General features: G+C 42.4%; 1 protein-coding gene across 3 annotated transcripts; it reads left to right on the top strand.

Moving 5' to 3' along the window:
- Positions 1 to 642: 642 nt before the first annotated feature.
- LOC137738216 (proline-rich receptor-like protein kinase PERK12) lies at positions 643 to 9,946 on the top strand. 3 transcript variants are annotated; one of them, XM_088683583.1, is made up of 9 exons: positions 643 to 1,046; positions 1,221 to 2,221; positions 7,470 to 7,928; positions 8,034 to 8,120; positions 8,371 to 8,441; positions 8,564 to 8,640; positions 8,738 to 8,885; positions 8,994 to 9,155; positions 9,253 to 9,946. In XM_088683583.1, exons 1-9 carry the CDS (start codon positions 1,030 to 1,032, stop codon positions 9,553 to 9,555), a joined length of 2,325 nt encoding a protein of 774 aa, XP_088539709.1. In that variant the 5' UTR covers positions 643 to 1,029; the 3' UTR covers positions 9,556 to 9,946. The 3 variants fall into 3 exon arrangements, with proteins under 3 accessions (XP_088539709.1, XP_088539710.1, XP_068333951.2); XM_088683584.1 differs by having other exon boundaries at positions 655 to 1,073; XM_068477850.2 differs by having other exon boundaries at positions 678 to 1,067.
- The last annotated feature ends 977 nt before the right edge of the window (positions 9,947 to 10,923 follow it).

The raw sequence follows: 10,923 nt of genomic DNA, 5'->3' as shown, positions 1-10,923 counted from the left end.
CTATGCATGGACTGATTTAATACTAATCGTGAACGTTGAACAAACTTTTAATTAAATATAATGAATGCACCATCTATTAATTAGACAAGTCTAGATTCGGTGCCAGTGATACCATTGCACAGGACCCTCAAATCGGAAAGGGCCCTAGATTTTTCATTTTTGCATGCATGCATATATGTATATATTTGAATGTGTAGCTAGTTTACAAATTGAGTTGTTAGCGTAGGTGGTTCTTTGGATAGTAACCATTCACAACTGCAATCCTAGTAACAACATTATCCTTCCTCACTTAGCAAAACGAAGAAGAAAAAACACCATCTTTCCTAAAAAAAAAAAAGTAATATATTAACTACTTTTCTAACAATTATTGAAGGAAGAATCCTTAAAGAAACTGCCAGCTCGTCATATTGGCCCCATCTAGACGGGGACGACGGGCGGGTGTGGCAACAAACACATTCACCACCACGACCCCGATACGGGTCCTGCTCGATCCGACTGGCACGACTTTGGGGTGACACAAAAGCATTACCTACCATCCCGTTTAGGTTGCGCGGTAACCCGACATTCAAGGAGGAGCAACGCCTCAAAAATAAGAGACAGCGACAGTTGGGTTTTAACCAACCCATAATAACAGCAACCAATATTTAGAGATATAATCAAAACACAAACAAAACCTTAATAAGAAAAACAAAGGGAGAATTTTTCGGGATTGTTTTATGTTTTTTTTTTCTAAATCATTTCTTTATTTTTAATTTTGTTGTTTTGGGTGGCATTTGGTGGTGGTGTGGGTGGCCTTGAATGATTTTCACTTCTCACACAACCACCCCCTTCGTCTGTATAATCTCTGGAATTCCCATCTCTTCCTCAAACGCGACCAAACGCGAGCTCGATCGCGTGATTAATTTCTTCGATAAGGAGCTAGGTTTTTGTTTCTACGTACGTACGTGCATGGTCGCTTGCATGCAGACGGAATACCGGCTGTCTGTACGTACGTGAAGTTTGTACGTAGCTGCTGCTGCTGCTGCCTCCATGCAAACCTATCCAACGTAAAAGTTGAATTATTGCATGTACAGGTTCTTGTTGCTTTTTTTTTTTTTTTCATATTTTTTTAGTATTGTTTGAAACCCTTGCCCGGATTACGTAGGATTATTGGTTAATTTCATTGGATTGGATGAAAGGGGCTTCGTTAATTAATCTTGTATTAAACCAATTAATCACAGGGAATATTGGGAAGGAGGAAACTTTGATAGAAAGGGAAAGGAAGAGTGGTTACCGGTTAAAGGAAGGAGAATTATGTCGGAATCAAATGAGTATGACTCTCATCCTCCTGGCCCAGATTCACCACCCCATGACTCAAACACACCATCGCCACCCCACGAGAGTACCGAGGACAAATCAACACCGTCAAACTCACCACCCCATGACTCAAACACACCATCGCCACCTCCGCCATCACAAGCGCCCCCTCCGAAATCAGACCCTCCGCCTCCAAAATCAGACTCACCTGCCCCAAAATCTTCACCATCCCCCAAACCTTCGCCGCCACCAGCATCTCCGCCGCCATCATCACCTCCACCATCATCACCATCTCCGTCTTCTCCACCCCCATCTTCACCACCGCCTTCATCATCACCACCAAAATCACCTTCTCCTCCTCGTCGTTCACCACCACCATCATCATCAAAAGACAAAGCAACATCCGGATCATCACCAGCTTCACCACCTCCTCCTAGTAGTACTGATGGCAATACTCCCAAACCATCCTCCGGCGACAGTTCATCATCTACATCACCAACAACTGATTCATCACAAGATGATAAAGGCTCCCCATCCTCACCCAGTGTCTCTCAGTCCCCTCCATCCTCTCCACCTCCAGCTACAACTACAACCAACCCCACCGCCCCATCTCCTCCTACAGTGCCTAACGCTCCAGCGGTTCCGGGTTCAGGAGCTACTACAACTCAGCCTGTCCCTCTCCCTGCTAATTCCACCCCCACCCTCTCCCCTCCCTCAACGAGAAGTCAGGTTACAGGCGACTCAGGGGGTAGTAGTAGGCATACAGGCACTGTTGTGGGCTTGACGGTAGCTGGAGTTTTCATCATTGCCTTGGTAGCCCTCATTGTTGTGTTTGTAAGGAAGAGAAAGAAGCAGGCCCAACCATACCCTCCAAATTACATGCCTCCCACTCCCGGTCCCCATGGCGGTAACTTATCAACTCCAGGTAAAGATTGTCCGCTGATTGTATACATTGTTGACTCATATCCTAATTAACAACTTGAACTTTTAAAATTTACGCGCATGTCAAAGAAAAATTGACAATAGCCACTAATGTTAGTTGCATAGAATGAGGTGGCTATAATGCTTATCATTGGCTTATGTAGTATCATAGTCAATGATAAGCATTTATGCACCTTATTCTTATTCTGTAATGACATTATAAAGATCGTATTATAGTGGCTAATACTAAAGGGACACCTCATCATTAGATATTTTTATGTTTTCACAGCTGTAATTTGGTTGTAACTAATCTCTGTTATTAGATGCTAATCTAGTGGTCATTAGTCACTAAGTTTATTTAGCAAAGTGTATATATACTCAGTTGTAATTTCTTCTTCATTAAGAAAACAGAAATACAGAAAGTATTCTTTCTATCTTGGTATCATTCGCCTCTCTGCTTCACCGCTTTTCGATCCTCCTTTCTTTGCGGTTCGTTCTTCTTGATCTCGAGCTTCTTCTTCTCAACAATGGCGACGGCATCATCGTCGCCTTCTCCTCCTGAAATTGTTCCTCCAAATCCTGCATCGTCTGACTTCGTCGCCCCCAATTTCTCTGCGATGAACCCTAATTTTTCTCATTCGTCGATTGCATCAATCACTATCCAGAATATTAGTTGTATGGTGCCTACGAAGCTGAAGCGTGATAATTACTTAGTTTGGAAGGCTCTATTTGCTCCAATCTTCAGGCGCTACAAGCTCACCGGTATTGTTGACGGTTCCGAGCTCCCTCCTCCACCTTGTCTTCTTGATCAGCATGGTTGTCTTACTGGAAACCCTAATCCTGCCTATGAAGCTTGGTATGAGAAGGATCAAAACATTCTGATTTGGCTTAACTCTACTCTCTCTGAAGAAATCATTCCTTTTACTGTTGGTGTAACTTCGTCTCACGATCTTTGGATTAATCTTGAAAATCGATTTGGGGGCGTCTCTGCTGCTCATATTCACCAACTCCGCTCTCGTCTCCATGCCATCCACAAAGGTGATTCTTCGATTTCTGAGTATCTGCAGCGCATCAAAGGTATTTCTGATGCTCTAATGGCGGCTGGTTCTCCAGTCTCTGATCAGGATCTTATTGCTGTCACTCTCAATGGTTTATCTGATGACTATGAGTCGTTTATTGACTCTATTATGTTGCGCATCTCTTCTACTACTTTGGATGAACTGCATGGTTTGTTAATAAACAAAGAATTATTCATGAATCGCAAAAAGAAAGGTGCTGTCTCTTCCGCTCAAGAACCTTTTCAGGCCTTTGTCGCTCAGTCTCAGGGTCCTCTTTTGCCTACACCACCATACTCTCCTTTTCCTCAAGCCTATGCTGCACATTTCAATGCTCCTCCCAGGTTTCAGCACAATCGTGGTAATGGCAAAGGGGTTTCTCAGCGCCACAATCGTGGTAACTACTCCAAGAACTTTTCTCAATTTCGTGGTAATGTTCATAATTCAGGCAATGGCTCTGGTTCTTTTCGTCATAATTCTGGTGGAAATCGCTATAACTCTGGTGGTTTCAATCGCACTCCTCACAACAACTCTGGTTCTTATTTTGGGGGTAAAACGTCTTGTCAAATCTGTCATTCTCTTGAGCATGAAGCTATTGATTGCTATGAACGCATGAATCATGCGTATGCTGGCAAAATACCCCCTGCCAAATTGGCTGCTATGTGTGTTCACACGAATTCTAAATCTTCTTCTCCGTGGCTCATTGATTCTGGAGCTACATCTCATATCACTAATGATATTGCTGCTCTTCATTCTCCTGTTCCCTACTCCGGCGAAGAGAAGGTTTACATTGGTGATGGACAAGGTATGTCCATTCATCATTCTGGTACTTCTTTGATTAAAACACCGTCTGCTACATTTCGATTGAACAATGTCCTTCATGTTCCCAAGATGAAATTCAATCTTCTCTCTGCCTATCAGTTTTTAAAAGATAATTGTTGTGCATTGACCCTTGATTCTGATGGTTCTACAATCAAGGATCGCTCTACGGGGAGGATGCTTTTTCAAGGACCGGTCCATGAAGGTTTCTATCCTCTTCAAGGCATTCCCTCCACTTCTGCTCCATCAGCTTTTCTTAGCACTAAAGCTTCTCTTCAGACATGGCATAGAAGGCTTGGCCATCCATCTACAGCAATGTTTAGAAAGATTTTAAATAAAGCTCACCTTGCTCATAGTGGTAGCAATTCTGTTAGCTTCTTTTGTCCTGATTGTGCTATTGGTAAAAATCACAAATTACCTTTTTCTTCCAGTACTAGTCGTGTTTCTGCCAGTCTTGAATTGATTCATTGTGATGTTTGGGGTCCAGCTCCAGTTGTTTCTGTCAGTGGTTCCAAGTATTATGTTCTCTTTGTTGATGAGTTCACTAAATACACATGGCTGTTTCCTTTGAAGGCAAAATCTGAAGTGTTCTCTGTCTTTGTCAATTTCAAGGCTTATGTTGAAAACTTGGTTGGCAATCGAATAAAAATTTTCCGATCTGATTCTGGAGGTGAATTTACTGGTTCTGCTTTTAATTCTTTTCTTGCTGCTCATGGTATTTGTCATCAATATAGCTGTCCCCACACTCCCGAGCAAAATGGGTGTGTTGAACGTAAACATCGACATCTCACAGAAACTGCTCGCACTCTTCTAGTTGCTTCACGTGTACCTCACCAATACTGGGTCGAAGCCTTCAGCACAGCCTTGTATCTTATTAATCGGTTACCCTTATCCAATCTGGTCACCTCTCCTTGGGAACTACTCTTCAAAAGAGCTCCAGATTATTCCAAGCTGAAAATTTTTGGTTGTAGCTGTTATCCCTGGCTTAAACCATATGCTTCTTCCAAACTTGATGGCAAGAGTACCCAGTGTGTCTTTCTCGGCTATAGTTTGCAACACAAGGGTTACAGGTGCTTGGACATTCAATCTCATCGGGTGTACATATCAAGACATGTTCTGTTTCATGAGGATCACTTTCCTTTCAACAGCACTTCTCCGTCACAGGGCCCTGTCTCATTGGGATCTGACTCCAATTCTTCTTCATCATTCACTCTTCCCTTTCCTTATTGGGATAAGTCTCACTCCTCAACCTTCGACAACACTGCTCCCTTATCTAATGCAGCTCCGTCTTCCCTACAATCCTCTCCTCCTATTTCTCCTTCCTCACCAGTACCTGCTGCATCTCCAGTATCTGTTGCATCTCCAGTACCTGCTGCATCTCCAGTACCTATTGCATCCTCAATCCCTGTTCCATCCTCCATCCCTGTTGCTTCTTCTCCTCCTCTTATTCCCACAAGCACACATCCTATGCTCACTCGGTCCAAAGCTGGGATCTTTAAACCCAAGATTTTAGCTGCTACCAAGCACCCTATTGACACCAGCACCTTTGTCCCTACTACTTATGCTCAGGCTTCCAAATATGAGCATTGGAGACAAGCAATGTCTGCAGAGTATCAAGCATTGCAAAGCACTGGTACATGGACTTTAGTTCCTTCCTCTCCCAATCAGAATATTGTTGGGTGTAAATGGGTGTTCCGGATTAAGCGAAAACCTGATGGTACCATTGACAGGTACAAGGCTCGTCTTGTAGCTAAGGGGTTTCACCAGCAAGAAGGGGTTGATTTTCAGGAGACATTTAGTCCGGTTGCAAAGCCAGTTACAATTCGAATTTTGCTCACACTTGCTGTTCAACACAACTGGTTTCTAAATCAATTAGATATCAGTAATGCCTTTCTGCATGGCAATCTGAAGGAAGCAGTTTTTATGCAGCAACCCCCTGGATTTATTGCTCCATCACAGTCATCCTTTGTCTGCAAACTTACCAAGTCTCTCTATGGTTTAAAACAGGCTCCCAGAGCCTGGTATGACAAACTGTTTCATGCTCTCAGCTCTCTTGGTTTTGCAAATTCACAATCTGATTCGTCTCTCTTTGTTCAAACTCAGCCCTCTCTGGTTATAGTCCTTGTGTATGTAGATGACATTCTTGTGACTGGTCCAAATGCTTCTCATTGTCAGGACTTCATTCACAAATTGAGCAGTTTATTTCCTGTCAAGGATTTAGGTCCTCTTCATTTTTTCCTCGGGTTAGAAGTTCACAGAACCTCCACTGGCTTATTTTTGTCTCAAGGCAAGTATGCTCTTGATTTACTTGTTAAAACAAATATGGATGGCTGCAAACCATGTTCTACTCCTCTTGGCTCAGTTAAACTGGATCACACTGGTTCTTTACTACCCAATCCCAAGGAGTACAGATCTATTGTAGGTGCTCTTCAGTATCTTACTTGGACCCGCCCAGATATCTCGTTTGCTGTAAACCAAGTCTGCCAATTTCTCCATTGTCCGCGCGACACTCATCTTCAAGCAGTCAAACGCATCTTGCGATTTCTCAAAGGTTCTCTTACTCAAGGTCTGTGGTTCAAGCCAGGTCCCTTACATCTTACAGCCTATTCGGATGCAGATTGGGCTGGCTGCCCCTTTGACAGACGATCAACCAGTGGTTATTGCGTGTATCTTGGTCCCAATCTGATTAGTTGGAGTGCCAAGAAGCAACACACTGTTGCTAGATCGTCGACAGAGGCTGAATATAGGTCCCTTGCTCACACAGCTGCCGAATTGACCTGGATCTGTAAACTTTTACAGGATGTTCTTTTTCCTCTCAGGCAGGTTCCTCAACTCTGGTGTGATAATGTTTCTGCCATTTCTCTGGCTTCTAATCCAGTTTTCCATGCTCGCACAAAGCATGTGGAACTTGACTATCATTACATTCGCGAACTTGTTTTAGCAAATCTGATTCAAGTCCTTCATATTAGTACTCATCATCAGATTGCTGACATTCATACCAAGGCCCTGTCTAAGGCCCGATTCAAGCTCCTGCAGTCCAAGCTTTCTCTCGGTGATCCTCCGCTTAGCTTGAGGGAGGGTAAAGGGACACCTCATCATTAGATATTTTTATGTTTTCACAGCTGTAATTTGGTTGTAACTAATCTCTGTTATTAGATGCTAATCTAGTGGTCATTAGTCACTAAGTTTATTTAGCAAAGTGTATATATACTCAGTTGTAATTTCTTCTTCATTAAGAAAACAGAAATACAGAAAGTATTCTTTCTATCTAATACCGCATTAGTTATGTCAGTTTTTGTTGTAGCGGTGGTGGTCTAACATAAACATAATATAAAGTGTACTTATGAGCTCAATAATTGAGCTTTGTATGTGATGCAGGTGGATATTATCATGCGCAGCAACAGAGTTCCGCAACTTCTGGTCCAACAGAAAGCTTCTATTCGAGTGGACCGCCCGGACCTTCCTCCTATGAAAACAGCTACCAAGGTAATCCGCCCAGTTCTGGAGATTCCGGTCTTATTGCTGCTACCAAGGTTCATTTCACCTACGAAGAGTTGATGGAGATAACGAATGGATTTTCACGTCAAAACGTTATCGGTGAGGGTGGTTTCGGATGTGTGTACAAGGGTTGGATGCCGGATGGAAGAGTTGTGGCAGTCAAGCAGCTCAAGGCTGGTAGCGGGCAGGGAGAGAAGGAATTCAGGGCTGAAGTTGAGATTATTAGTCGCGTGCACCATCGTTACTTGGTCTCTTTGGTGGGATACTGCATCTCTGAACAGCAAAGATTGCTTATCTATGAATTTGTTCCCAATAAAACTCTTGAGCACCATTTGCATGGTAGGTGATCTAATCTAATTAACCTCTTCTTTTGATGTTCTTAGTTGTACTTCTCAATATTCAGCTACTTGTTATTGTACTTCAAATTGTTGATTTGTTATTCAGGTGCCGGAATGCCGGTGTTGGAATGGACCAAGAGACTGAAGATTGCTTTGGGGTCTGCAAAAGGCTTGGCGTATTTACACGAAGACTGTACGTACCTATCTACATCTTTGTGACTTTGTGTTATGAGATCCGATAATAGTCACTGACATTAGTCGTACATAATGGAGTGGGGTTAAAAGACATATCAGTGGCTAATAACGCCATTAGCTACAGATTTGCCTTTTACGCACCTCATCAGCCACTTATAGGCCTTTTGCTCACTCCCTCAGTAGCTATTGTCAGCGCTTTCTGTCGAATTATCTGATTCTATCTATTCTCCTTGTATATATGTTTATAGGCCATCCAAAGATTATTCACAGAGACATTAAATCGGCAAACATTCTGCTGGATGATGCCTTTGAAGCACAGGCATGTCTATACCTGTTCAATTCATGTTGTACTGATTCCTTCTGATGCTACGGCTATCCCATGATTTTGTGTTTCTGACATTGAGGCTCTAGTTTCTAATTCTTGAATTTCTTCGTACACAGGTTGCAGACTTTGGGCTTGCCAAACTTACAGACGGCACCAATACTCACGTATCCACTCGAGTCATGGGAACATTTGGGTAAGCAAAGACCTTGTAAACTCCTTTGGAACTATTGCCTGACGACCGAATTGCTTATCTATGACATTTGTGGCATTTTTGTTCAATTTGGTTTCAGGTACATGGCACCTGAGTATGCTAACAGTGGCAAATTGACAGACAGATCAGATGTGTTTTCGTTTGGAGTTGTGCTTCTAGAGCTTGTAACCGGGCGGAAACCCGTTGATTCTTCTCGACCTTTAGGGGATGAGAGTTTGGTTGAATGGGTATGAACATCTTCCGCCTTTGCTAATATGTCACAATGCAGCGTGTCACTGGTTTTACAAGTCCACTTTTGTTTTCACATTCAATCATTTCTGTCTAAAATTTCTCAGGCTCGTCCCCTTCTAATTCAAGCCCTTGAAACTGGCGACTTGAGCAAATTAGTAGATCCTGGGCTTGAGAAGCATTATGTGGAGGGTGAAATGTTCAGAATGATCGAGGCAGCTGCTGCTTGCGTGCGTCACTCTGCTCCAAAACGACCACGAATGGCGCAGGTGAATACTAATAAACAGAGAGAAGAACTTAAACAGAACAATGATGACAATTTATTGGAATAACTATGCAGACTTATTGGTCCATATATATTTTCAGGTGGTGAGAGCATTGGACTGTGAAGGTGAATTAAGTGATCTAACGAACGGAGTGAAAGTTGGGCAGAGTACTGTATATGACTCTGGTCAGTACAATAAGGACATTATGAGATTCAGAAGGATGGCATTAGGCAGCGGAGGCAGCTCAGAGATGTCCAGTGCAGATTTCACTTCCAGAGAGGTATCAGGACCCCAAAGTTTATGGACTCGCCCGGATGCTTCAAGCGATGAATCAGAAACTCGAGCTTTTACCACGCGTGGTGGTGAGCAGATAATCAGTGGGAATCAAGGCAGACGGTTCTAATTAGAAAGAGTGGCGAAGTAATTGTGAATTAATTTCTGAATGTCTACACACTCATCATCGTGACATTGTTAACTCATGGTGCTCCACACAGAGAGTTTGGCAAGGGAGCGGGCGACAGAAGAGACTGTTCGTTATAAAAAGAAAAGAAAAACTGATTTCTTGACTTAATATGACATATTAGTGTGTAAGTTAAGCTGCTGCTTCTTTTTCTTCTCCATTTTTCTTCGTTGAAGGTCGCTCTATTCTCTAGTTCCCTCAAAGCATTAGCAGCAGGGAAGAGCTCGTAAAGTTTACTCGTGCTACTTTTTTTTTTAGTCCTTAATACGAAGAATCTGTATTGATAGTACAGGTAGAGCAATAAGATTTCAATTAAATGTGCCTAATTTTTTCATTTACACGCTTTTGGGATCTATGTATTAATCGACGATGCAATCATTGGCAGAATATTTAACTGTAATTGTACTTCATTAGACCCAGAAAAAACTGTCGTGTGAGCCTCCAAAACTTCCATATTTACGATGGTAAATGAAGGGAAAAAAAATCTTCCGTACTTTTGACATGTCTAAGGGAGCTGTTTAGATGTTCTTGGATGAAACCTTCGATTTTCCAAAATCAGCGATAATCTATCAGATTAAACTGTCTGATTTGTACCCCTTGTTAGCTGGATTAAACTGTCTCTCAATTTCTTTGCCTGAGTGTCTTTGTTTGGCTGTGGACGAACACAGTGCAATGCATGTGTAAGAAAAGTGGGCAAAATAAATTGTTCTTACTCGCTATCGATATGAGATGATTTCTTATGAAAGGTTCAAATACAAGATGAATCTTCTTTTATCGGAATCTTACCTCAACGTTGAGAATGTATAAAACAGTTCCATAGAGTGTCGTGACATTGGCATCAACAACTTGAAGTCCTAAGGAATCCATATTCTCCATCAACCTTGCAAACCCGCCTTGGTTCTGCTCAGCAAGCAGCTTAATCAAGCACTCTCTTTTGCCGATCTGGTTCGCTTCCATTTGCACCAAAGACACGTGGGTATTGGGAAAATAGCGGCTTCGTAGAGTGTTTCGAGTTGGGGAAGGCTAATGGGAGTGCGACCCGTGTACCGTCGATTACGGGAAGGGAAAGTGTACGTGAAGAGAGGTCGCCGACGGTCGAGAGAGTCGACAGGGAGTAGGTGGTTCTAATTACGTGGAATTATTTGGAGGAAGTTAACGTGGAATTATTTTTAATTGTTATGGGAGAAATAATATAATTTGGAATTGATTAAATTTTGTTTTACAATTAATTTATGTTGTAACATCCCACTTCGCTCAGGGAAGTGGATCCTTTATGCCTTATATATACAATTCTCATCTTTACCTAGCATG

The sequence above is a fragment of the Pyrus communis genome, chromosome 13 (assembly GCF_041283825.1).
Source record: "Pyrus communis isolate YQ-2024b chromosome 13, ASM4128382v1, whole genome shotgun sequence".
Lineage (NCBI taxonomy): Eukaryota > Viridiplantae > Streptophyta > Magnoliopsida > Rosales > Rosaceae > Pyrus > Pyrus communis.
This window is presented reverse-complemented; position numbering and strand designations above follow the sequence as displayed.

What these genes read in the sequence shown, in the direction of transcription:
- LOC137738216 (XM_088683583.1), top strand. An exon ending in GGCGTATTTACACGAAGACT is followed by an intron (nt 8,121 to 8,370) that starts GTACGTACCTAT and finishes ATATGTTTATAG; the next exon opens with GCCATCCAAAGATTATTCAC. An exon ending in AACGACCACGAATGGCGCAG is followed by an intron (nt 9,156 to 9,252) that starts GTGAATACTAAT and finishes ATATATTTTCAG; the next exon opens with GTGGTGAGAGCATTGGACTG.